At 42.4% G+C, this 27,665-nt stretch overlaps 1 protein-coding gene across 1 annotated transcript; it reads right to left on the reverse strand.

The window, feature by feature from the left end:
* Positions 1–5,274: 5,274 nt before the first annotated feature.
* HPRT1 (hypoxanthine phosphoribosyltransferase 1) lies at positions 5,275–22,872 on the reverse strand. Its single transcript, XM_041485264.1, has 9 exons — positions 22,700–22,872; positions 20,580–20,686; positions 18,933–19,116; positions 14,192–14,257; positions 13,537–13,554; positions 11,215–11,297; positions 8,719–8,765; positions 6,827–6,903; positions 5,275–6,237 (listed from the first exon to the last, which is right to left on the reverse strand). Exons 1-9 carry the CDS (start codon positions 22,724–22,726, stop codon positions 6,190–6,192), a joined length of 657 nt encoding a protein of 218 aa, XP_041341198.1. The 5' UTR covers positions 22,727–22,872; the 3' UTR covers positions 5,275–6,189.
* Between the last annotated feature and the right edge of the window lie 4,793 nt (positions 22,873–27,665).

Raw genomic sequence — 27,665 nt, forward strand, 5'->3', positions numbered from 1 at the left:
ATGCCCCCATGGAGTGGCAGTGCAGGTGTCAGCAGCGCAGGCTGTGGCAGTGATGGCTGTGCCATAACCAGCCAGGGCTCTGCTCCTGCCTGGCTGCCAGGACCTCCTTGTGTGTCCCTGCACTGCTCCAGACACTTCAGGATATTGCCAGTTATTAACAGACAGTCCAGGGGACAGACATCCAGCCGTGCTTTTCTCTCTGAGAAGCTAGGGAAGCCCCTTTCATTTTTTTTCCTGAGGTGCAGAAATTTGCCTTTGACACAAGTGCAAGTGGCTTCCCTACTGCATTTGAGCACAAACCACTTAGAAAAAAAAGCATTAAATGTCTTTGCAGAGCATCCCTGGGCTGACCAGTCCCCCACAGACCCACACTGTGACTCTTTGAGGCATCTGCAGAGGGGCAGCAGCACAGGCAAAGCAGCCTAGGTAAACTTCTTTGTGTAGGATAAGGCAAGATGTGGTTTTTTGTTTATGTGTGAAATTTGCTGCATCAGGAATGCATGTGAGCACTGCAGAGGAAAAGTCTTTGAGTTCCCTCAGTAGTTTTTGCTGTGATTTTATAAACAAGCTGGAAGGCAGCAGTTCCCTGTGGTAGGTAAATACGTGCAGCACATCATCACACCGCTGCATGGCTGCTGGGCTTAGAAGATAGAACTTGAACAAGTTTCTAATTCACACGTTTCTACACCAATCTTCATTTTTTTAAATTTCCCCCAGACCAAAACTCTCCCGCGTACTAAGACTGAGGTTATGTTGCTCTGCTCACAGTACCAGGTACCTCCATTAGAGGTGGTGTGGGAGTCAAACGAGGTGTTGCAGATTCCTGTAAACACTGGAAAAGCAACCCAAAAAGCCACCTTATCTACCTTCAGCCTTTTCCTGTTCACCTCCTTTGATGCAGAAGGAATTCTTGGCAAAGGCTGGCAGCTCATTGTGGTATCCAGCACTGTCTTGCTTTTCTTGCACTTCTTGCCCACCCAGCTCACTTGCTTTTCCTCAGCTCACATCCAGCATGTTCGGAGCCAGGACTGCCTTTGGCAGGTGTTTGTGCAGTGCCTTGCACCACAGCAACTCCCCGTGCCTGCTGTGAGGGACTTCAGGTCTTGCTCTTTGCACCACAGAAACCTTTCCCGTGTCTCACTCTCTCTTAGCGGGGTAGGAGACCCTGGCTGGGTACCCAGCTGTGCAGCTGCCCCCAGCACAAAGCTGCACAAAATAACAAAATCCTGGGTTAAATTAGACGTGGCATGTATCAGCCACATAGAAACAGAAGCCGGGTCACCTCCCCTGTGAGGGCTTGCTGAAGTGACAATGATGACCAGTGCAAGCGATGGCTCTGACACCCTGATGCCACAGTGGTTCCTGGCAACAAACTCACCAAATGGAAGAAAAACACAAATGGAAGTATTTTATTTTCTGAAGCAAAGTGTAAGATGTTGTTCTCCACAATTTCTCACATAAACCCATCCTTGTGGCTGTTCAGGATACTGAAGGTTACTCAAACTGCGACTCAAGCAGAGCATATATTCATTTATAAACTGTCTAGGGTAAGTTCTCATACCATATAGTGTGTGTGAGAAAATAGCTTCCCCCTCATAGTGAAAAGAAATTATTTGAGTGTGCAGGACTGCCAGGTAAGGTCTGATGGCCGGGAGGGGACTGGAGGTGTGGAAGATGCAGCTCGGCAAGAAGGGAGTCGTGATTATGCTGTACTAGAAAGCACACGGTGGTTTTCTAATTTCAAATTAAGGACTTTACACCACAGAAGATATTTCTACCTTTATTTTGTATTCTCTGATTGCTACACGTTGTTTTACATTTTGTGAATGGAGGAGAAAAATTTGTCATGAAAAGAAACAGGGGAGGAAAAATCTGCTGAAGGCACATCAATAAACATTTAGAAGCCCTCTCTGTCTCTCATACACACACACACGCACACAGACACCACATTTCCCTGCTCCTCCCTGCCTTAGGGTTGGCTTAGTCACGTCCCATTTCCTCAGATGGGAAACAGGCAAGCGAAGCATCAGCATCGCTGCTCCGGCACTTCCCGGATGCGCAGGAAAGGCAGCGCCTTCCCATACCCAGGCAGTGTGATCCCTTCCCGGGGAGAAGGGTTTTGTCCCGCTCCAGCCGGCACAGGGACAGCCAAGCCAGCCCCGTGTGCTCCTGGCAGCCCTGCCCCGCAGCCCCGCGCTGGCCGAGCTCGCAGCCCGAATTCCCTGCGGAGCCGGGGGCTCCAGGCGAGCCCGGCCCCACCCCACCGCCCTCGCCCCTTCCCCTGGGCACAATCCATGGGGACACACGGGGCTGTCCGTGCAGGGCTGGAACAGGCGAACTAAACAGGGTTATTTCACTGCCACGGGCAGCAGAATATCGTGGGAGAACCGCGTTTTGCCTAAGTCTTCTCCAAAAAAAAAATCCTGTAGTGTTCCCGTTGGTGCTGCTGAGATTTCAGGGTTGTAAATCGGGCACCAAAAAGAGAGCTGGGGCTGGAGCTGGAAATAGCCGATTCCTTATTTATACAGACAGAGAGTATCTGCTGGGGTATTCTCCTGATTGTGAAGGGCTGGGGTGGGGAAGCACAACTTGTGACAGGGCACAGACTGGAAATGCCCTCACACATCCCTAACGCCCAAAGCTGGATCTTACAGGAACCATGATTTGCTAGAGCTCACCCGGAGATATGCAGGAGACACTCGAGGGCTGGTTCCCTTTCTGGTTACAGTGGGGACAAAATAAAGATGCCACTAACAATGATTGTTAGATAAACACCAGCCTCTTCCTGCACCTTGATTTATTCACCATCACTGGCCTGTTTCTCCTACCTGGTTCCACAAGGGATTCCACCTTCCAAGATGAAGCTTCAAATCATCACTTGGTGTTTACTGGAGCAGAGCCCACACACAGAAGGCATTTGCAGCCCCTCAAATGTGTCCCCAACACACACCCTGCAGTTCCCAGCATGATCCCTCTCTCAGCTTCTCTAGGGATGAAAATCCTCACAGCCAGTTCTTAGATTGTGCTGAATCTTTGTGCTTTTCTAGCCCTACCCTCTTCACCTTGGTGTGTGCAGTACCATGAGCTTACTGGGTATTGGCACCTTTACAGAGCTGGGAAGTGTATTCCCCATCAGAATATTCCAACAAACTACATCTGCTTGGGTAATTAAACACTATAACAATTAAAAAAAAAAAAAAAGAAAAAAAAAAGGAAAAACCAGACCACAGTGGTGTCTCAGCTTATAAAGGTGCTTGCCAAGAGTGGAGATCTGATCTTGCAAGGTGCAACCTGCACAGGAATTAAAGGCAGCTGGGCAGGGCAGACAGTCCTTTAATGACCAGCTCCCTGTAAGCACTGTCAGCTCCTCACTGCTGGATTAGTGCGTGCTTGACAGGACTGCTGCAGCATAATACACAATGAAACACCCCCATTTAATCAGTCAGGATATACAATTACAAGGCAGCTCAAAGATCCTTATTTAACTCAATTTTCAAAACCAGGATTGCCAAAAAAAAGCCCCAAGTGAAGTGCCAGCTCAGTTCACAGAGAGACTTTTCATCACATTTTTTGTCTCAGCTACCAAAACGTACAGAAATGCCAGATGTCACAGGGAGAGACAGTGTAGCAAAGCCTATAAATATTCGAAATTATTTTTCCAGCATACATTTGTGATTCATAAAATGTGGAACTATAATGAATTTCAAATGGCACATAAATGTTCAAATACAAGACACTCCTCTGTGCTTTCATAATGCTTTAACAATATATGTCTGGGTCGTATAAAGCTGGTGCTTAACTTGCAAAGATGTGACTAAACCCCAGTCTTTTAACCAAAACTACCAAACAAAAACTAACAATTGCATTTCAATGTTTTTCAAGTGAGGATTCATCTTCCTGTTGTGCACACTCAGCTGCTGTGAAAGCCTGCAGTAGATAGAACTGTTCTGGCAAGGGAGGGGGTAACCTTTCATCTAAATAATTTTCAGACCAACAAAAGCTTTTGAATAAGGAATCTCTCTGTGGTGATGAACTTGACCTGACAAGCACCTGTGTGAAGTGAAAAAACGTCTGTGTCTGTTCCACAGCACCTGAAATGTGGGAACATTCAGTGGGATTTCAAGTATAGACCTTTTCCATCAGACACAGGTGGTGTGGTAGAAGGCAAACCTGTGCTGCTGCAGCACTGCTGGGGCCAGTGTGGCTCAACAGCATCTTCCCAAACCTCTCCTGTGACCACAGTCAGTGCAAGTCCAACCCCTGCCCCCAACAGACCAGGAATTCCCCGCTCCAGCACAGGTTTGAAAGATAAATCCCTCGTTATGACTAACTGAGCCCCCCCTCTCTTTCCTAAATCACATCGTGTGAGTAATTGTCTTAACCATGACTGGAAAACCTTTCAGGAGACTGAGTATTTCCTCTTCTTGCAGATGCACTGCATATTTTTGCAGTAAGTCACAGATTCTTGAACAGGCAGATACAAAAAGGTGATTTAGGACAAATCCAGAAATACAATCAGACTTTGTACTGCATTGGAACAAAAGCTGTTTGAAAGAATAACCTACAGTATAATTTTGATTAGTGTTCTAATATTTGTTAAAGAGAATTCTGATTTACAAATAGATCACCCAGAAATGTGGTCATTTGATGTGAACTACATTGTGTGAATTCATACTTTAGGCCTGCTATTAGCATCATTAATATCAGGTCAGCTGTAACTGAGCAGGCCATGGATGGGCAGTAGTGTGCAGATCTTGGGAAAGTACAGACCCAAACTTCAAAACCAGAGAAAAATCTTTCAAAGCAGAGTATTTTAAAACTGCATTGTGTATTAGGCACTGAGCAGCATTAAATCCAAGGATGTGGTGGGAGAATCCACATGCAGAAGTACAGGAACCAAGAAGCACAGCACAAACACAGGTGTGAGCTTGGCTGCCGTGTTCAGAACTGGACTCCACATGAACAGAAGTGCTAATGAAACAAACCAAAATGATTACTTACAAAATGGTTGTGGGTTTTTGTGCTTTTTTTCCCCACATGGATATGTTTAATGGACATAGAACCTCCACTCTTCATTTTTGCCAAGACAGAACAAAGGACTTCAGCTGTTCTCTCTGGAATCTGGTTTGGTTGGAGAACATGCAATTGTTTCAATATCTTCCCACAGCTCTTCTATCACCTTCTCTTAGACAGGATTACATTTACCAAAAGCTCTACAAAGGTAACAAATGTAGAGTCTGCCTTCACTGTCACAAGCACTTATGAAAAATACTATTGAGAAGAAAATTTCAAGAGCACTTTAATATACAGAATGAGTGGAATAGATGTGTGGGGTTTATTTTAAAGAGACAGCCTTTATTTAAAGTATTTCGCTTTGTAGATCTTATAAAGTAAACATTACAATACTTCTTTTTTTTCCCACAAATATATTAAAATTGTTTAAATTTAAAAGGCAATTCCACAGACTGATGGATATTTTTAAAGAAAAAAAAATCTAACAGATTTAGAAAAAAACCTAACAGAAATAGGCAGCTCAACTAAAACTAGATTTTAAACATTCTGTTTTGTCATTCCATCTTTAAAAAAAAAGAAAAGAGAAAAACCACACTTTTCACCCAGACTTCCTTTACAGCAATAAGGCAACTCCAGGAGATTTGGATGAGCCCCTTGGAGATTACAGATACTGTAACTGGCTGCTCCTCATGCTTTATTGCCACCCAAAGGTGCAACTATCCATTAATCACAATCACATCTGTGCATTAAAATATAAAACTTAAATTACAGATTTTAAAAATATTACTAATAGACTTCCCTATCATAAAATGCTTTACATTTACAGTACTTGAACTATTTCAGTTCTGGCTGATGAGGTTTAAGCAATTTACCACTGCAAGAGTTAGACTCTGGAGCTCACAAACAGCACAACCCAACCAGGGGCAGCGATAGTCGGTAGAGTCATAGTGCAAATCAAAATAAGGAGTGCAGAACTGCACTAAGTGTTTACATTTCTAAAATATAAATGAACAAGACGAGCTCTTATATTGTACATGCAATAAATTACAGTAAGCACATGGCAATGGGGCTGGGGCATTCTACAAGTGTAGCTGGTGTACCAGAGCTGAAGCCTGTGAAAGATAGGACTCAGTAAACAAAACATTTCAAAGCTCTGTTGTCACTGGAACTCTGCTTTCATGCTTTGTACTTCTGCTTCCCCGTCTCGCTGATCACACAGATATGCTGAAACAAAATAAAATAAAAAGCTCCTGTTAGGAAAGTGACCTAAGAGACCAAGGTTTGACATCAATAACAAGCTTCTGAAAGCAACACAAGTGTGCTGTACACACTTCAGAAGGAAGAATCTTCTGACACTGTTTATGCAGAAAATCTTAGGCCTTTTTTTGGCCCAAAAATCTCCACATTGCCTTCTTTTCTCCTAATCGTCCCACCCAGTGTCTGCTGGGTCTGGTGAGACCCAGATGAAGAGTTAATGATAAAAATAACAAAATGTGAATCTTTCTGAACTTCTTCCCAGGTCTCTCTTCTTTACCTCTGAGCAAATGCACTTATTTGTTGCAGACATCTGGTGAGACAAGAAACTTCACACAAACTTCACCACATTATTTCAAAGCTCCACTCTGCATGCAGCAAAATCATTTTTTTAGTTTCATCAGAGTTCCAAACGCTGCCCTGCTGCTCTCAGGCTTTGTTCTCATCACTGGAATATGAGGCATGATTTAAAGAGCAGGGAGAATGATGTAAGGAGATTTCCCTTCCTTCCTCCTCCCCAGTTTTAAATGGAGAAAAACATACGGGAAAAATTACTTACGTTCAAATCTCTGAAGTATTCATTGTAATCTAGGGCGTATCCCACAACAAATTTGTCTGGCACTTCAAATCCAACAACTGAAAAAGACCATAAGTCACCAGAGTGTTAGAAAAAGAACTTCCTAGAGCTCACTAGATCTTTTTACAGAGACAATATGGAATTTTATAGATACAGATTGTAACTTGTTTCTTCCACACAAGTACCCTCAGATTAATATTTCAGCTATTTTACAATTTTAACTTACTTTTTGATTTATCAACTAAAGGAGATTAAATAGATGTATTTATTGGTTCCCACACAGCTGCCTGGTGCTAGTCTGCAAGAAATGAATGGAAGCTCTTATATTTCCTGACAGGATATTATTATGGGAATGTAAAATTCCTTGAAAACGTCCTCTGACTTTGCAAATAAGTGCAGAAGTGCCAATCCTTCCTGGCACTTCCTAGATGCCTGATGTGCCAGTGCATCAGCAGCAGATTTGTGAGCACACAAAGTGCCCCTCCCAGCACTGGACCTGCACTCCAGACAGGGCTGCAGGAAGGGTCAGTTGCAGGTTTCAGAAACCAAAGTGTGGGTTGGCTGCTTTGGGTTTGCTTTTGGCCTTGGTTTGTTGGTGTTTTTTGTGTTTGGTTTTGATTTTATCTCCCAAAAAACAGAGGACATCAGCCATTCCAGATTGTCTGAACAGCTCTAGCAGGACACTTTGTCAGGTAGGACTAGTCCACCCTGTCTACACACACTATAAAATGACCAAAAAAAATTAAATTATCTAAAATACAAAATTTCCAAACGGCTTTTCCCCCTCATACTAAAATGAAAGACTCCTAGAGCAGGAAAGCTGTGTCTTTTTTCTCTCCCTGGCTACAATGAGGAAAGCAGGGAGATAAACTGTGCAATTCAAATAAAAGGCTGTGGGCACTTTTAGAAAAACTAAGGTGATGTTTAGCACTTACTGGGCCTCACAATACAGGGATAAAACAGAGGCCCAGCCATTTCTGCCTTGTTGTCTCCTTCAGAGCTCACATGTCCTGCTCTGACAGGTTGTCTCTGGGGACAGATGGCAGAACAAGTCATCTGCTGCAAGATGCTCCAAAGGCACCATTAGCCCAGCTAAGCCTATAATGAGATCCCAGGAATGAGGGGTGTCCTTGAATGAGGGGAGCACCTCAGTGAAGCCTCGAGGTATGAAAAGCTTCACTTACAGAGCATTGTACAACCTTGGAAAGGAGGAGGAAGAGGATGTGATTCTGCTGCTCAATTCTCTTTACTTCCATAATGAATGGAACAGGAATTTAGCCTCTGGAACACGGTTAAAACACACAGCCCTGCCCAAAGCAGGAGGAGCTGTCACTACCACCACTGCCTGCTGTGGATGCTGTTCCTTCACTAAAAGTCTTGGGACAGACAGGAGGGGACAAGAAGGGAGTAATTCAGATGCCCAGACAAAACCAGTGCCAATTTAGATATTTTAACACTTTTATCAGACCTGCTACCCCATGTGGTCCTCCCACATTCTTGGGGACAGCCAAATGGCAGGAGGTAGCTAGGCTAAGGCACACAAATCACTCCCAAAAGTGTCAAAAGCTGAATCCAGCAGATTCCACTGACTGAAGCACTTGACTACATGCAAGTTGAGAGAATTTGCACATGACAAGGTATAACCTAAAATATCAAAGTTTGATTTTCAATAAAATGAAAAGTTGCAAATGTTACAAATCCTGATTAACTGTCTCAAAATATATTCCAAATATCTAAATTATCTAAATAAGAGCAAACTTTATAAAAAATAATTAGTGAAAACCTGTTTGGAACATCCTTGGACTTTGAGCAAAAGGTACACAATACAGAGACATACTTTTGATAATGAAAAGTGGTTGTCAAAAATCACTTACAGTCCGGCCGGTATCCCACACTTCGAGGTGTTCTTTTCACCAACAAACTGTCAAATAAAATTAATGTACAACTGAAACAGGGAAAAGCACCATGTACAAATATATGAGACTGTTTTGATGACAGAGAAGCTGAGTTAAGCCTAAGTGTGCATAACTGACAGCATAATTACACATATTTTAAACCATTACTTTACTTGCAGGTACAAAAGATCATAATGACAAAATCAAAAGCTCCTAGAATCATGAATGGTTCACAGCCTGAAGGCTGACTAACAGGTCTGCAAGGAAAAGGCTGGGAGACACTGATCTGGATTTTCACTGTGAGAAGTCACTTAGTGGGATTTTATGTATGTTAGGAACTTCAGGTGCAATTTACCTTGTAGGTAAAGAGGCAACAATCTGGGATGTGGCCCAAGAAAAAAAGCCCAATGAAAGCATAAGTTTTATGAAGGAAAAGTTTAGCTGCTTGAATGTGACCTCAACTGCAGTTGCACAACTTGTCCTTAACTGCTTTTCACTGGAAGTACTAATTACCCCCCATAAAGAAAATGTAATTGATTCTGATGATCAGAATGAATGGTCAGAAGGGTAAAAAGCATGGAGATACAGCGCTGGGGGTACTGTGGTAGAGAGAAATGCCGTGCTAACTTTGATTGATTTGTTCATTATTCAGCAGAGCACTTCTACCTCTTATAAGACAATCCCACAGGCCTGACACTTGTCTGTCTGAGAAACAGAGACTTAGGGAGGAAAAGAAAAGGTGGTAGATGGCTGAATGCAAACAGGACCAGCATAACTCTGTACACTAAGCACAGAGCCCTTCCCTCCTGGATCATCCCTGAAGATGTGGCTTCATTGCCACAGTCACAGTTTTGATTTTAGTTTCTGAAACTTCTAATTGGGAGACTTAATTTTTGAGAATTGGTGTAGAATTTGATCAAAGAAACCCCAAAATAGTGCTGGCATTAGTTCACATCTCCCTACTACAACTACTTAATTGTCTGGTGAAAAATAAATAGAAACCTAAAAAACACCCCAAACCAAACCAAAGAAAAAAAACCTCAAAAATCCCAACCCAATAACAACAAAACAACAACCAAAAAATTATCAAAGAAGAAAAGATATATAAGAGACAAAAGTCAAGCAACTTAGAAAATAAGACTATCTAGAATGATCATGTTTCCCTAGTGAGGTCTTTCCCTGGGCAGACCCAAATTACTGCAACAGGTTTAAAATACAGGAAATTGGTCTTTGCACTATATTATGATATGTTATATTATATTATGTTATATTACATTATGTTATATTAATTATATTATATATTATATGATATTGTATGATATGATTGATATGATATGATTTTTTACACTGTAGTGTTACAACACTTTTCAGTGACACATTTTTAAAAACTGGCCAGGGAGAAATCCACAACGGCCTCACCTTCAGCAGGTCACCTCCAGATTATCAGCAAGAAGAGCTGTTCTGGTAAGTCTAACAACTGCTTTGACATTGTTATGGCAACACAAGTGATTAGATATTACACCCAGCTCTGCTTTATCTCTAATCCCCAGCAATCATTATGCTTTTATTAAAAAACACACAACCACAGCATAGCAGCGCAACAGATGCAATTTAAAAAGAAGTAGGAAGAATGTTGATATTGGTTAATAATACAATATCATCCTCAATATTTCTTGTTGGTTGCAAGTTATTTAATTATGAAATGTTTTGAAACAAATTGATTAAAGGTGTAACTAAGCAGAAAAGCCTGGAAGAGCATATGGCTGGGGGACTCTCACAGAACGACCTCTAAAGCTCAGCTGCACTATGGACACTACACACTCACTCATGTTAGTGTGCAAACTAATTAAATTCCACAATTAAAGAAGGAAAAATAGAAAACCTCCATTGCACAGGTACACCAATGCAGCATAGTGAAGTTGCAGACAGTGCCAGCAGAAACAAACATCTTTGGAGAGACACTGCATACAGGTAAGTGACAACTACTAATTTTTCTTATTCCCCCTTCTAATTAAAGTCTACATTTATGAATTAAATTTGTGCTGAAAATACCTTTATTAACTTGAGAAGGTATTTCTTTTAAGACCAAAAGATTTCGACTCTTCTAGATACTTCTACACTTGGACTTCAGTGGTAAAAGCCCACAAACCATATCATAATATGATAGGCAAGAGGTGTTCCAGGCATGCACAAGTCATGCCCTTCTGAAGCACAGGAAATCTTCCTGCAATAAGACTGGAAAGAACAGTGTTTCCAATATCCTTAGCATATATACGTTTACAGTATGCAAAAGTGCTTTAGGAGTTTAAACAAGTAGTGACTTCAACAGATCACATCACACATGACTCCTGCAGAAAAGTTCCCTCTTGTTTCTCTTCCATGGAAATGTGTTCTATGTTTTGTTTTACTTGGTTTGGCTTTTTTTTTTAACCTTCTTAAGGTAAAAACCAGCACAAATAATCATCAAACATTTACCTGGCTACTTTCACCATCTTTGGATTGTACTGTTTAAGTAGAGACAGCAACGTTTTCATTGTTTTACCAGTATCAATTATATCCTGAAAATAAAAACACTCATGTAAAACAGAGCATTAAACATGTCAGAGCAGCACTTTCAACTTTCTACCACTGAAATTACTCATCCACAGCAGCATGAAAATATGGCAGACTACAGCCTGTAAAAATGATCACAACCAAATCCAGGTGGCAGGAAACACAGTGCTGGGCTTACACAACCACACTGGTAAAGTGATCACACACATTAACAAGAGTGCTTAATTGTTGTGGATAACCATGGCTTTGGAAGCAGTTGCTGAACAAGCAGTTACTGCAATGACCTGCTTGGCTCCTTTTGGATATTTTTATGGCTTGTGCTCCTTGCAGCAACGAGATAATGTTTAATTTGAGTATGATAAGAGTAATGTTAGTCTTGCTGTTGAGCTCAGTTACAGAGTATTCAACGGGAAGAAAAGCAAGAAGGGACAACAGGCAGAACAACTCATTACTGCAGTTAAAAGCAAAGGAGTACAATTTACTTTACAGAGCCAAGAAATACCTGAAGAAATTGCACAGTGAAGTCTGAGTGCAGTTCTGAAGTCTAAAACACACTTAAGTAAATGTTGACACAGCATTTTAATCCCATTCACTGCACATATAAACAGAAAATAAAAGGAGAATATATGGCTTGAAACTGAAGCATCAGAAATGGCCTCCTCATTTGCACTAAACAATCACACCATCTTTAAGAGGGACAGTCCTTGACCTGGCCTAAAATCAAATCTATTTGAAGTGAAGGAGGCAGACAGCAAAGAAGCAGCAATATCCTGGTTTCAGCTGATTTTCCCATGACTCCTAATTAAAATAAAAATCAAACAACAAACTCAACAGAGCACCTGTCAGCATTACCATTAACACTCAATGCTTTTAATCATTAAACTCCAGAGAAGTTGAAGATGTACAGGTATATAGATAAAAATCAAAGTTGGTAAATAAACAGCTACTTCCATGCTCTAAGAGAAAAGCAGAACCTATTACTGATTTTCTGTTGTGTGATGAGCTGTTTATTGGAGATGAATTTACATTTTGTACAGAATTTTTTTGGACATTAAAGTGATGCAGTAAAGCCTAGCACTCAAGACATTAAATTTACAATAGATGTGCATTTTACAATTTGACAGTTAAAATGGTGATCAGTAAGTGTTCATATCTGACTGTGTAAGACGAGTCACTGGACAGATGATTCACTAAGCAAATAAGAAACTAACCTAATCTGGGGATTACAGTCATCTGAAATGGAGCAGATACATAATTAAACACATCTGTCTATCTGAAGCAAAATATACTTCAAAGGACACTACTGATCACACAATGACTGCTGTATACATACTATTTTGGTAGGAGTTTTGGAACTGCATGTGCTTCCTGTGGAATAATATAACCTTCTCAAATTAGGAAAATAATACATAGAAACACATTTTATGGGAGGAAACATCCTTTCCTTTGGCTGATGCATCAGTTGCCATAGTTGTTTCTTTGCTTACAAACATGCCATTTCCATATTTGGAGCCTTAACACATTATTAGATTGCACATCTGCTTTTCCTGTCTACTGCTGCTGCTTCCCCATCCTGAAATTGTCAACTGTACTCAAGGAAAGTGATATTGGCTGCACATTAGCAATGGTGTTCATCAAGACTGAGGTATGAAAGCAAGAACTAAGCAACAGCACCTACCAGGCAATCAAATTGAGCTGTACTGAACCTGGTATCACCCAGAGAACCAGGACAAGACAGAGGAATGGGAATTCAGCAATTGCAAAATGCCAATTAAGAATTAGCGTTCTCTATGTCACTATTCTCTAAACAAACTACACACAGGGACACTGGGCTTAGATCTGTTTTTTCTACCTCTGCAGTTTAGTTTCCTAACTTGCTGGGATGAACCCAGAACAATAACATGCTTAGAATCACTTTTTTTTTCAGGCTACTTTTTCAAACAAACAAAAAAAAAGAAAAAAAATTAGACATTTTAGAATTGACAAAATCTCAGAAAACCTAAAGAAAATACAAACCATTTTAGATGAATGTTTTCCTGGTTAAATATAGCAATTGAATGCAATCTGAGAATTCAAAACACAGCTTAGCTCAAATTCAGAGACCACTTGCAAAATTCAGGCCTGAAAACAGAAGCTGGAAATCTTGAAACCAGAAACTGTAGGTTTTCTGGCTTAGGAACAACTTCTATTAGAACTCTTTTACCTGTCACACATTAGAACTTCCAAGTGAAACATAATACTTACTTCTACGATCAAAACATTCTGTAGGAAGAAAAAGAAAAACAAATCCATTAGTATCTAGACAACATACAATTTCTTATTAATTTTCATAACTCACTTTCAGTACACTTAAATATTTGCACCACCATTTATGTATGTTTACATGTGTAACAGCAACTGCTTTGTAGTTTAACATTTCTGATGCTCTAATAGCAATTAGCTGAGAGTCTTCTCAACAGCTCATGCTAAGTACAGTCTTTGAATTATTCACACTTTGAAAATTCTAGACATATGTGTAAGAGATCAAAACAGAGTCTATACAATTTCCATTCTTCTAGAGAAGTGTCCTACTGCAGAGACGTGTACAATTCTGTCATATCTACATCCTTTACATTGAAACACATCTTAAAAATCACCTATGTGTGAGGACAAGGGGAAAGTGATGTGTTCTGACAGAGCAGGAGCAGTGGTGCTTTAACCCCTGACATCTGGCTCAATAATCTCCATAGAATCACTGGAGAAAAGCAGATTCCTAATTTACATTCTCCTATTTCCTCCTCTTGTCACTGCCTATCATGAGGACCTGTGTTCCTGACGTGGGCTGCACCTTACACATCTCAACAGTATGAATTCCACCACTCCTTCAGAGGAACAAACACACACACACAGCTGTACCCACCTTTCCAGTCAGGGTTGAGAGGTCATCTCCCCCAATGACTTTGATATCTCCAGTTGACTGATCATTCTAAGAAAGAGGAGGATGAACATTTGCATGACAAGAATTAAACTGATGTTCTTCTTGCAGTAAATGTCAAAACTGTGAAGTACACAACTAGTAAATGTTAAAGCTTTCAGAAGCATGGCAACAACAGCATCTCTATGAACACAGAAATTACAAGTGGTCAACTTTAAAGACAGTATTTCAGATAAAAGACTGTTTGACAAAAGATTTGCATCAACACATAATCTGTGACCATTATATACACATATGTATCTAAAAAGCAAGGACTTAGTATGCATTCTTTACAGATATAGAAACAGGACAAAAAACACTTCTGGTTTCCAAGCTACAGGATGCTGTATAGCTAGTAATTTACATTTCAAACTTTGTTGCTTTGGAAAGTCTTACTCTGAATAAGAATAGGCAATCACAACACAAATAGCAAGCAAACAAGGCACTGATTGCTATTTAGGACAATAAGCTACAAAAATAACCAGAAAAGCTTATGCTTAGCTTACAGCCAATATTGGTAACAAATCAAATTACTTCTTATACAATTGAACAGCAACACAGGTACACCATCACTACACTGCATTTTGCTTCAGTAAATCTAAACTATGCTAAAAACACTCAACTGACTTTAAACCTCGACAGTGTCTCAGTTCATATTAGATGTTATATGCAGGTGCTAAGTTCCTGAGCAATGAAAGGGTGAAAAAACAGTTAAACGTTTCTGACATTAGTTATAACCAGATTTCCACTGGCAAGAACTTTGTTTAATCATTAAGCAATGTTTTAATTATCTTCAGGAGCCTTATTTCCGAGTTCAGTACTGGTAAGACTTTAATGCTTCATGGTTTAACACATAAGAGTTTTACTGTTTAGATCTGTTTTCACTGCCTCCGTGTTGTCACTGCTGGAAAACAATAATGGTTTACAAGACTGTAACTCCTGACTCAAGTGACTCCAAGATCACCTTTTAAAGTGGCATTTTAAGTTCCTTACAGTATCTGCTGTAAGGTTTGGTTAGCAGAGACCTTTCAGAATACTGCTGTGACCAGCCTCAACAGAGTTTACCACATACTCCACTGAAAACCCCTATTTTCACCCGTGACAGTGCAACACATCCACTGACTTTTGGCTGCCCTTCATGATGATACAAGCTACATTTGCTCATTTCCAGGCTTAAATGCAGGAGACTGGTGAAAAGCCGTTCTTCTTGTAACACAAACAGAATAAACTGTTTGTCAAGAATACTGAGAGCTGGATCTGGTCACAAACACTATCTTAACATTTCTTAACAGCTTGCCAGATCCTTAAAATTCATCTGTAAGGACTTGGAAAACTGGAGTTAAAAGTAAAGTTTAATCACAGCTTGATCATGTCAGTTTTCTTATACAATTATTTTGGGTGCAGTACAGTATGAATTTTGCATTGCAACACAAAAAAAACCCCATATGCTTGTAAATATTAAATGATCAGTTTGAAACAAGAAAAGAACCTCAATTACATCAATTACAGAACCGTTACAAAAGTTCATTCTGCTTCATTTATGTGACCAGGATATTTTTAACATCTTTTATCCAGTCTGTAAAGGCAGGCAGCATGATCCAGTAATCACATCCAGAGACAGCAAAAAGAGAGCTGAAAGCTGCACTTCCAACTGTCCATTACAGTTTGTGATGATTTTCACACCACTGAACACAGATCCCTTCCTGTAGCAAAGCACAGATCAAAACTACAGAGCAGATTTAGCACTCTGACATTATTACTGATGGAAGACCCAGTCAAGCTGTTACATACATGTCCATGATAGGATAATCTTATCCAGTCTATCAAATTATGCAACCTAAAGGACCTAAATTTGGATATTAATAACCACCTAAGAGAGTCTACAGAAAAGAAATGCTTGTGACTAGTGTAGTGGAGGCATCACATAGCAGCTCCTCACTCATCCAGAACAAGAAAACATTCTTTTATAGAGCTGGCTGACAAAATCAAAAACCCCCAAGCCACCACCTCAAGGAAAATGTCTGGCTTCAACAGCTTTCTGTCCACTTTTCTCTGTTTTTCTCCTCATCCACTTGTTTCTATAGTAAAAACAGGATTGTAATCTCCATGAAACTTACTTTGCTGCTCACTCCCCTATTAATATCAAGGCACTGTAGTTCTGAGGGGGAATAAACAAAAACACCTGTAGTAAAGAAATTAACCAAAACACACCTAGGACACCAGTTAAAAGTCAGCCTTGCTTTTTAGCAGAGACTTTTTCAGGTGTTTCAAACTATTTCTCCAGTATTTTTTTCTGAGTTAGAAAGTAGAGAGCATGAAGGGTGTAGTCCCTGTACTGATTCTTTAAACAAGGTAATCAAGTTATTGGAAGTGTTCCTAAGTGGAGAAAGCAGAAGATACACAATTTGCACTCCAAGAAAAAGCAGGTGGAAGTCATAATTTCCTATTCTTTAACCTACTATTCTGTAATAGAGACATTCAGTTTTCTGCAGGTTTTACAGGCAGAATATATGGCTGTGTGGGGGCTTTGGGGTGAAGTGGACTTGAGGCAGGAGCCTCCCTTTTTGGGAGGCACAGCAGGAAAGAGGCTCAGACTCTCTCCCTCACTGATTTTAAGACAGTGCACAAGCACAAAGTGCCTTGTCAGATACAACCAAAGGCTGGCAGGAGCCCTCCTGCCCAGCCCTGCACTCTCATTAAAGCACATAACTGAATTAGTGCCTTGTGCTCTGCAAACCTGAGTGTGGTCTCCAGGTAACCCCTGCACAGCAGCTGTGTGTGAGCCTCGGGCAGCCAGGGCTGCCTGTCCTGCAGAAGGACTGCACCAAAGCCCCACGCGGCTCTTGGCTTTGTCATGACACTTTCATGGAGAGCTTGAGAGGAATCATGGATTTATCAGGTTCTGCAACAGTCCAGACTAAGTCTGTAAATAATTCCATCTTAGGTTTCACAGTTTAATGAAACATGAGATTGATTTTTTCAATTCAGTTATCTGTATTTTTCTGCTGGAATAGGGAGTGGTCTACAGCTGTGAGAAGTAACTCTGACTTCAATGCAAAGCTGCTGATACAGAACTAACAGCATAACATTGTGAAACAATGTATTCAAACACTCTAAACTGAAACAAAAAAAAGTCATTATTTCCATCTTATAGATGGTCTTAGGGGAAAAATAATAAGTTTCAGAAATCCCAAAACATGAGACTTGGCTGTCAGTAAGCTGGAAATCGTACTGTGCTGACAAACACCTGCTTCCTCCCCTGACCTGCACAACACAGCCCTATGCTTCCTTCTGTAAAACCTAAAAGTTACCTCGTGTTACAGAATGTTCTGTTACCCAACAAAGTTGAATATTTGTGTTCAGAATAAAAAGAAATTCTTTCCCTAAAAATCTAAACCCAAGGCAACCTATGCCTTGTCTTGAAAATGTAATGCCATATTCAGAGGATATTAATCACAAATCTAGGTTTATGTATCTAGTGTTTCCTCATAATCAAATACAACTGATTTTGTTCATTGTTTGGTTCATCAGAACAAAAATGAGACAGGGACCAATTTCTGCAGCTTTCAAATCATCCTGTTCAAGAATGATGTCTGGGCCATATAAAAACTCTCAGAATTAAATTTTTGTAATAACAGCTGCAGGAGAATTCTCTGTATTGGTCTAGAGCCACAGCTTTAGAGATGGGATAGAGGGCAGAGAGGAAATTGCTGAACTAGTAAAGGACATGTAAAGGGTCTCTCTCCTCAGATAATGATTTCATTTGGGTGAGGAGATATCAAGTCTAAAAGAAAATACATTATATAATAAGGTAGAGAAAGAGTAAATTGGCTTGTGACTCTTAATTCCCTTAATTATTTAATATTAGCATGTTAGGGCAGTAACAATATTAAACCACCTCTGTTAATAATCTGTAGTCAACTTAGCTAAAAATTGCACAGTTCTGCATAGATACTTACACAATAACTCTTCAACCTAATGAAGTCGACTGTCGTGGGGATTGATTTGTCACTGTTTCTGTTCAGGGCTTTGATGTAGTCTAATAAATCAGCAAAAAATTTATAGCCACCCTTGAGTACACAGAGTGCCACAATGTGGTGTCCTCCCATGCCCTTCATAATTTCTCGTGCCATATGCCTTGTCTTGAAAATGTAATGCCATATTCAGAGGATATTAATCACAAATCTAGGTTTATGTATCTAGGGTTTCCTCATAATCAAATACAACTGATTTTGTTCATTGTTTGGTTCATCAGAACAAAAATGAGACAGGGAACGATTTCTGCAGTTTTCAAATCATCCTGTCCAAGAATGATGTCGGGGCCATATAAAAACTCTCAGAATTAAATTTTTGTAATAACAGCTGCAGGAGAATTCTCTGTATTGGTCTAGAGCCACAGCTTTAGAGATGGGATAGAGGGCAGAGAGGAAATTGCTGAACTAGTAAAGGACATGTAAAGGGTCTCTCTCCTCAGATAATGATTTCATTGGGGTGAGGAGATATCAAGTCTAAAAGAAAATACATTATATAATAAGGTAGAGAAAGAGTAAATTGGCTTGTGACTCTTAATTCCCTTAATTATTTGTTTAATATTAGCATATTAGGGCAGTAACAATATTAAACTACCTCTGTTAATAATCTGTAGTCAACTTAGCTAAAAATTGCACAGTTCTGCATAGATACTTACACAATAACTCTTCAACCTAATGAAGTCGACTGTCGTGGGGATTGATTTGTCACTGTTTCTGTTCAGGGCTTTGATGTAGTCTAATAAATCAGCAAAAAATTTATAGCCACCCTTGAGTACACAGAGTGCCACAATGTGGTGTCCTCCCATGCCCTTCATAATTTCTCGTGCCAGTCTCTCCGTCCTAAACAAAACCAAGGAAGAGTGAGCTGTCATAACATTTCACTTGTCCATCACAGCAGAAATGTTTGATATTCCTAGCAGCAGCAAACACACACAGCAAACCTGGAAACACGTTTTGTTTGGACATATTTGCCCAACACTTCGGTCACTTTTACACCTTACTGCTCAACAAAGTTTTGCTTTTCAAGGTTAATCCAACAGTAGCGCTGCCAAATGCGCTTGTTTTCCTACGTCACAGGCAGCCAAAGCAAACCTGAACACCCTGAAACTGTTTCACTGTCAGATAAGAGACAAGAAGGTGTGTTTTCTCCTTCCAAAGACAGGTTCTGCTCCCATGCAAAGAGAAATGTAAGCAAACACAACCCAAAGGCAGCGGCCCTCACCAGCTGACGAGCAAGAAAACTCTCAAATTGTAAACTGAAGAGTTGATGTTAATTTGCCAAATCAGAATGCCAGAAATTTGTCCTGAAAGCAGAATACAATACCAGCAAGGCAGAGCAAGAGAACGCTGCCCTGTTTTTCTGCAATAATTGTTTCTAAATTTATTTTGCCATTTATTTTAGAAAGCATGGTCTGCATTTATTGTGTGCCAGCTGACAGCAGGTTTCTCAGAGAAAGCCAACCATTATAAACTTTACGTCAATTCCTTAATGATGTGTACTTTGTCCAATTTTTTTCCTCTATATGGACTTCCAGTGTAAAGTTTTAACATTTAAAAGGAATTTTTTATAGGGATGTTCATTGTGTCTAGTCAAACAGAACCATGGAAAATCTAAATGCATTCCTAGCCACAAGATCCCCTGGAAGACCCATCCAGCACCACTCATAAAAGGCTTAAATTCACTGAATTTGTTGTTCAATTTTATCAAAAAAATTAGCAACTTTCAACCACAAAGTAAAATGAAAATGTCTTATAGGCTTGTGAACACATTTCTGATCACACAAGATAAAACTTGCATAGCACATCACAGATTTCAGAAACCACAGAAGTGACAGATTGATATTTGCAGAGGATATTGTCTTTCTCAGAAGTCAGGAGAAAGCTGGACATTATTTTTCCATCATATCAACATGAGAGAGTCTAAAATTATGTGATGAATAGTTTACCTTTATTAATATCTTATGGAAGTTCAAGAGCCTATATTTTCAGACTGAACTGACACAACAAAACGTCTTCTAGTTAGAGTTTAAGAAGGTAAAACATCAAAGAAACATTGGAAAGAAAGTCCTAAGTTGCTACATACAACAAAATTCTGCTTGAGAATTATGACTAATTTTCAAAGAATAGCATGACTGCAAATGTACAAACTCCCTGAAGCAAAAACAAAAAGAAGAGATTAATTGTCCATTCGAGTCTCTAATTAAATGTCATCTATTTAGACAGTCTCCAAGCAGCAAAATTATCACTGGAAGATGTTTATTACAGTTTCATGGAATCAATGTACTGTGTGAAGTCAAACAAACCTGTCCATGATGAGCCCATGAGGAATATAGACTTTTTCCAAATCATCTGCATAATGTTTAGGTATGCAGAACAAATCCAGGTCATAACCTTGTTCATCATCGCCAATCTGAAAAGGAAACAAGGTGAGATTTCTACAAAGCCTTAGAGAAAGTCTGTACTGAGAAACTTCAAGTCCCTTGCTTTATTCAGTAAAAATCATCAAACCCATGAGTAAAACCTATAAACCCACAACGCTCATCAGAACCACCTTACTTTCCCCCTCTCTAAAAACACAGTCACACTGAACACAGAGTAAAGTGTAATCTAAGAGTTCACAAGTTACTTGAAATAATGTGAGATGTTATGAAAACACAGTCACACTGAACACAGAGTAAAGTGTAATCTAAGAGTTCACAAGAGTTACTTGAAATACTGTGAGATGTTACACAATGCAATGTGTGAAAGTCCTACAACGTTCTTCTCCAGTGAAGAGCAGGAAACTGAAGTTACTACACCTCAGTGAAACTCTATATTCCATTACAAAAATAATCAAGCTTTTTAACCCCTTTGATTTTCCTAGTGTAATGCAAAACCTGCATCTGCAATTAAGCAAGCAGAGGTTCTGACATGGACACCTTCCAAATCTCCACAACACTCGATCACAACAAAACACACAAGCCAGTTTGCAGGACAAGAAGAGAGCTACGTGAGCGTGACAAGTTATGCTGCTGTGAACCAACTCTGCTCTGACCACCGTTTGCAAAATGGAGAGGTTCAAGATTATTCAGAATCTGAAATTAAAGCTTTCAGCAACCTGTTCCACATGGGCAAACTCCCTGTATGAAACAGCCTGCAACACTGGCAAGTGCATATTAATTAGGACAAGGGATCAGCAAACACACATAACGATACCGAACACTGCTGAGGTTCAGGGCACACTGTTACATCAAACAGAGCCTTCCTTGAACCCTAACCCTGCTGCAGCTTGAAAATAATGTCGTTTTTTAATTACTTCCCTCTCTGGTTATGTAGCTGAACACTACCATGTGAAAAAGAATTTCAGAGGGAAAACAGAAGGTTAGTGCTAACAATTCACCAGGACAGGCATTTTAAGTATCCAATTTGGTTACTAGTACCCTTGCAGGACGCAAATCTTATTTCAGTGCCTGTGGAAACACTTACATGGCCAGTGGTTCAACAACTGTTTACACAGGATTTTTGTTGATTAATCTTTAATAAGTATTTTATCTGGGGAATTTCATTATTATTTCACCCTCCCATCCAAAACTGTGTGAGCCACACATACAGAGCTGGAGCTCATGGTCCCCTGCAGTCCCCAGGGACTTATTTTAAGAAATTAGGCAGGTCCTTCCCAAAACTCATGGGGTTTTTCTCTGGTCAGACCCATGGTTATATCCAGCGTGTCTACTAAACCTTCCGTTCTGCATCTGGCAGGGAATGGGCCCTTCCTACAGGTTTTATCAGGTTTTTAATGGACTGCAGGGATTTACTGTCGCGACCTCGCGGCCGTCACAGCTCTCGGCCATCAGACACCGCACGCACTTCATCAGCACTGGCACTTGCTTTAAAACTATAAATAAAAATGAGCATTAAGAGCCTTAGCTGATGCGGCAATTATAAAAAAATATCAAGGATGCTGCTCCTGCAGAACCAGACCCAGCTCACACACGTGGGGTTCTCCCGACCAGAGCCTCCCGCACGCCGGGAATAGCAACAGGAATAGGAAGTTGTGCCGCGCTGGGGGAAGTTCTTCCACCTTCGCTCCGGAGGCGCCAACGCCGGCTTTGCCCGCCGCCCTCGGGCTCGGGATCCCCCGGATGCCACCCCGAGGGACCCGCGGCCGCTCCGGGAAGGGACGCGCCCGGCCGGAGGCAGGGAGGGCAGGGTCGGACACCCCGGGCCCGGCGCCGGGAGGCCGGGGCTGCCCTCAAGGTGACTCCGCGGGGCGGCGGCTCCCGGCGCCGAGGGACGCGACACGCCACGACACGCCACACGATACGCCACGCCACGCCACCCCTCGCGTTCCCTCACAGATCACCGTATTCCGGGGGGCAGGCGGGGGACAGCGGCCCCGGCGCCCAGCATCCCCCGTCCCGCGGGCGGCAGCCCCCGCACTCACCACGATGCAGGGGCTGGGGGTCGCCATGGAGCGCGGCCCGGCCGGCGGCGGCTGCGGGCGGCTCGGAGCGGCGGGAGCGGGCGCTGGGAGCGACAGGAGCGGCGGCGGCAGCGGGCTGTGGGAGCAGGAGGCGCCGCGCCCGCTGCGGCCCCGGCGCCGCCTCCGCGCCCTCCGCGCTCCCCGCCCTCAACATGGCCGCTCTCTGCACGCCGTGCGGCGGCTTGGGGAGAGGGGACACATCGCCGGAGCTGTGCCCGCCGTGGGGCTGTCCCCACCCCGGCAGGGTGCAGCTGGCCCCGCGCTGTCCACGTCCCCACTCCTTGTCTTGAGAGTTGAACCTCGCCTCGCACAGCCCGCTGTGCGTTCCCCGTCCCCTCAGGATGACATGGGAAGGTGACAGTGCTGTGTCCAGTTCTGGGCCCCTCAGCTCAGGAAGGACATGGAGGTGCTGGAACGAGTCCAGAGAAGGGCAACAGAACTGAAGCACCTGGAGCACTGATGGGAGCCCTCGAGGGAGCTGGGGGTGCTTGCCCGGAGAAAAGGACGCTTAGGGAGGACCTTGCTGCTCTGTACAACTCCCCACAGGAGGCTGTAGCCAGGCGGGGGTCGGGCTCTTCTCCCGGGGAACCACAACAGGACAAGGGGATAAGATCTTAGCTGTGCCAGGGGAGGTTTAGGTTGGACATTAGAAAGAATTTCTTCACAGAAAGGGTGATTAGACATTGGAACAGGCAGTCCGGGGAGGTGGTGGAGTCACCGTCCCTGGAGGTGTTTAAGGAAAGACTGAACCTGGCACTCGGTGCCATGGTCTGGCTCACCAAGGGGTGCTGGGCCATCGGTTGGACTCGATGATCTCGGAGTTTTTTTTCCAACCTAACTGATTCTGTGCTGCTGTGACTCCTGATATCCAGGGGGAACAGGGTGGGTAACTGCTGTCATTCCAGAACCAGGCACAGGGATGCACATCCACCAGGTGTTGACGTCCATGGAGGGGCTCCACAGACAGAGGTAAAATAATAAAAAAGCATGGATCGTTCCAGTGGTGTCAAATGAGAGGAAGAAAAAAAAGTGTCAACTTTTCCTGTAGGAAAAATTGTCCTTAGTGGACAATAAGGACAATTAAGGACAATACAACAGTGCAAATGAAGGTTCGTGATTTCTTATATTATGTAGCAGCTAAAGACTTTCCCCCTCTTTCTCTAAGGGGTGGAAACCAGGTTTTATTTTATGGTGCATAAAATCTTGGTGTCAAGAAAAGGATAATGATTCTTAAAAATAACTTTACTCATAAAGAACTGTAGCAATTGCCCTCTGATACGCATCTAGCATTATTACTGTTGGCTCAGAAAACACAATAAAATCAAATAAGGTGTTCCTTTGTATGAAACAACCAATTTAAGCAAATTTTAACTAAGCAAATGGGCACGATCCCTTGTGAGTGCTGTATTGTTACAGTCTGGGCGGGTTAACTGGAGTGGGTGGAGGAGCCTTTATCGAGTTGTCTGGAGCAGCAGAATGAAACATGCCCTGCAGCTAAGGGATATCAGGAACGTGTCATAGCTGGACTGTTTCCAGAAGGCCAGGAAGAACAGCTGCCCTGTCACCTTCAGGGAGAGCCTGACATTAGTGGGCGGTGGGCAGTGTCTATGGAGAGAACCTCAGAAGAATTGCAGGACCTGATTGTATTTTAGTTACTGAAGACGTTTCTCATTAACGACTAATATCAATGTCTGCCATTAAAGTAGCATCCAACAGCACCTTTCTGATGGCATGCACGAGTTCTTGGCTTGACTTCCACGTGGTTTCTCCCCAACAAACAAAACCACTAGTCCTGTTTTGCCCTTCTGGATCAGCAATTTCTTTGTTCCTCCTGCCAAACAGCGCATTCCTGGATCCAAAGCATTTCTGGTCCCGCTGGCACCCCATTATGGAGGGAAAAACAGATTTACAAAAGCAAAAGTGTTTGCTGATATTACAGGAAGTTGGTTAGCTGAGATCAGCACCAGATTTAGAAGATGACCAGTTTTGCTCTTGCTGGTTACGAGGCCACTGAGGCTTGCAGGGCAGGGTGAGGGAGGGGGTTCAGAGGTACCTGGGAGCTGCACATTTTCTGTCTAGATGATGCATAAGGTGGGAAAGCCAAAGTTTTGATTTCTCTGGTATGCACAGCTTTTTACAAGGCAAGATAATGTAATAAATGTACAGAGTGTTTTGTCTCTGAGTAGACTCTTAATTTCATAATTATTTTGTCCTCCGTTGCCAGCCAGGCATATCTCAGTGCTCAGGCCCAGTGAACCATGGCCTGTGTGAGTACCAGTTGTAAATAATTTTATTAATAGACTTTTGAAAACCTTTTTTGCTAAGCACATGTCTCCACTGGTGGGGTACCTGGAGGTAGCAACTGAGTATTCATCTTTCGGAAGCACCTGAAATGGTGTGCACTGGTCTGATCTTCGGGTCAGTGCCCAGTCACCAACCCCCTGCTCTTCTCCCCATTCTTCCCTCCCAGCTTTGACATTGCTGCTGGGTGACTCACAGGGAATCTGCAGAATTTATCTGCTGGTTTTGTTTCACAAAACAAGTCTTCTAAAAAAAGCAAAGAGTGCAACCAATTTTCAGCAGATTAACTAGACCAGCAGGACTCCCTTGTGACCAGAAATTTGTCTGTGCAGACAGAATGGGGGAAAATGAAGAATTCCAGGGATATAAACCCAGTTCTGAGAGGAGCACCACCATTTTTAATCAAGAGGAAAACGAAAAAGAAGTATCTGGTTAAATTATATAGAGATAGAGAGCATTCACTAGAATGTGAATTTAGTGCACAAGCATCCCATCTTCTTCATGGCTGCAAAGAAATCTTTCCACTCTGACTAGCAAATTAAATAGCATATAATTATTTTTCTAGCCAAATGTTTCAAATGGGAGAGGAAGCCAGATGTACCAAAACATCATTTAAAAAGAGACACACCTTTCCTAAGAAATATGGAATAGATGTTGCTCATTGCAAAATACCTTTTAAATCATGTTCTTGTTCTCTGTCTTGTTGATTCCTGCAAAAATTTGTCATCACAGTGATTCTCAGTGGTGACGGGCTCCATGGATTTTGGAAAGTGGTGCCTATCTACTTATTGATTTCAAGACTGGTATATCCTGGATGGTGAGAGTTTATCAAATTTTCTCTCCCTGCCCAGATAATAAGTGACAATTTGCTTACCAAAACTAAGATAAGCAAAACATCTGAATTTGTCTACTTCCCTGGAACTGTAGATAACTTCTCTTTTTCACTAAAAAGGTTTTCACAGTCCAGGATGGAGGTTGGGAGAATTACAGTTCTTTATTCAGCAGTGCAAGGACTGGTCAGTGGCACAAAAATTACACAAGTAGTACAAAACCCTCAGCAGCGGCTGCTCGAAAACATGAACCATCCTGAGAAACGCAGCCTGGATCGCTGCCCACCACGCCGCTCTTCGGGCTGGTATTCCTGGCATTTATCAGCTTTCATTTGCAAACATCCCTCAAGAAGTGTCCCAGCAGCCGTGGCCCAGCAGGACCAGACACGCGGCGGCTCTGTCACAACAGGGCGGAGAGGCCGGCGCTTGGCACCGCGCTCAGCCGGCGCCAGGGACCCGCGCCAGCCTGCTGCCAGCCTGCTGCCGGGGCACAGCTCGCCCGGGGGCCCGCAGAAACTCAGCAAGGATTACTGGAAATGGCACCTAACGAGCAAAGGCGGATCTGGTCACTGAAGCGGGGCATGGGCTCGGCGCTGGCACACCTGGAGCACAGCCCTGTGCTGTGGGGCCTTGTGCCCACAGAGGCACACGAGACTTTGGTAGCCCAAGCCTACGTTTGTGACTGAGCACAGGTGTGGTGAACCTTGCCCCAGCAGCTCTGGGGTCTCAGCTTGCTCCTCTCCCTGCTCCCCAGAGACCTTGTTCCCTGGCACAGGAGAGCTGTGAGAAGTGGCTTGGATGGAGAGGAAGGCACACCTGAAACACAGAAACCTGCCCAAAGGAGATTGTGTTTGTTTGAACCTGTCCTAACACAAGGGTTGAAGCCTGAGCAATGAAACTACCAGGAAGGTATTTTTCTTTTTTCTTGTTGGAAATGGCTGTTTTCTGAGCTCAGCTTGACTCACTGGATGGTGTGTTCTGGTGGAGCTGCTGACTGAGTAAGAAAATAAGAAAGTTCTTAAATACAACCACAGCTCAGCACCAGCTGCAGAGACACTTTGAGAGCTGCAGCACCAACCCTTTGCTGTATCAGCACCATCCCTGCTGCCACACGAGGGGGACACCAGTGTTTATCAGCCACTCTCACGTGGTGCTGCAAGCCCGTGGACACGGTAAAGCCCAGGCTGACCTCCTTCCACTCCTCCCACACCTCCATTGACTGCAGCACAGCCCTTCCCACCCTCAAGGAGCCACCTGAGGTCCCCAGCAATTCCTTTCAGCAGCAAAGCAGAGCAAAGAGCAGGGCCACGGCAGTTACAACAATCAGATTCCTTTCTTTGCTCTACAGCAAGGAATAGTGAGAGGTACATTTTCTCCAAGGGAACCTTTTCTGCTCTTTGCTCTACAGCAAGGAAGAATAGTGAGAGGTACATTTTCCCCAAGGGAACCTTTTCTGCTCACCTCATTCAACATCAACAAGACACTTGAGACCCAAAAGATTCTATGTGGGACATTTCTGTGTAAACTCTACCAAAATTAATGTGACTGATGGCAGCCATGTTATACTGCTGGTTTTCTCAAAATTAAATGGTCTCTGGGAATACAGGAGAGGACAGATGTCCATATTGCAAGATGCATGTGCAGCAAACTCCCAGGGCTACACAGGAGTAAAAGGATTTCTGGGAGATGGGCTGTGCATGGGAAGTGCTCTTGCTCTTAGTCCAGTAGCTTATTTTAGCCAACAACTTAGTTAACACAGCCTCAGTTTTTGCAGTCACTCCTTAGATGGTGGCGTG

This window comes from Pyrgilauda ruficollis, unplaced genomic scaffold, assembly GCF_017590135.1.
Source record: "Pyrgilauda ruficollis isolate IOZ18807 unplaced genomic scaffold, ASM1759013v1 scaffold7, whole genome shotgun sequence".
Lineage (NCBI taxonomy): Eukaryota > Metazoa > Chordata > Aves > Passeriformes > Passeridae > Pyrgilauda > Pyrgilauda ruficollis.

What these genes read in the sequence shown, in the direction of transcription:
- HPRT1 (XM_041485264.1), bottom strand. Translation starts at nt 22,726, where the DNA reads ATGGCGACCCCCAGCCCCTGCATCGTG. An exon ending in TGTGGGATACCGGCCGGACT is followed by an intron (nt 6,904 to 8,718) that starts GTAAGTGATTTT and finishes GGTCTTTTTCAG; the next exon opens with TTGTTGGATTTGAAGTGCCA. An exon ending in AATACTTCAGAGATTTGAAC is followed by an intron (nt 6,238 to 6,826) that starts GTAAGTAATTTT and finishes ATTTTGTTTCAG; the next exon opens with CATATCTGTGTGATCAGCGA.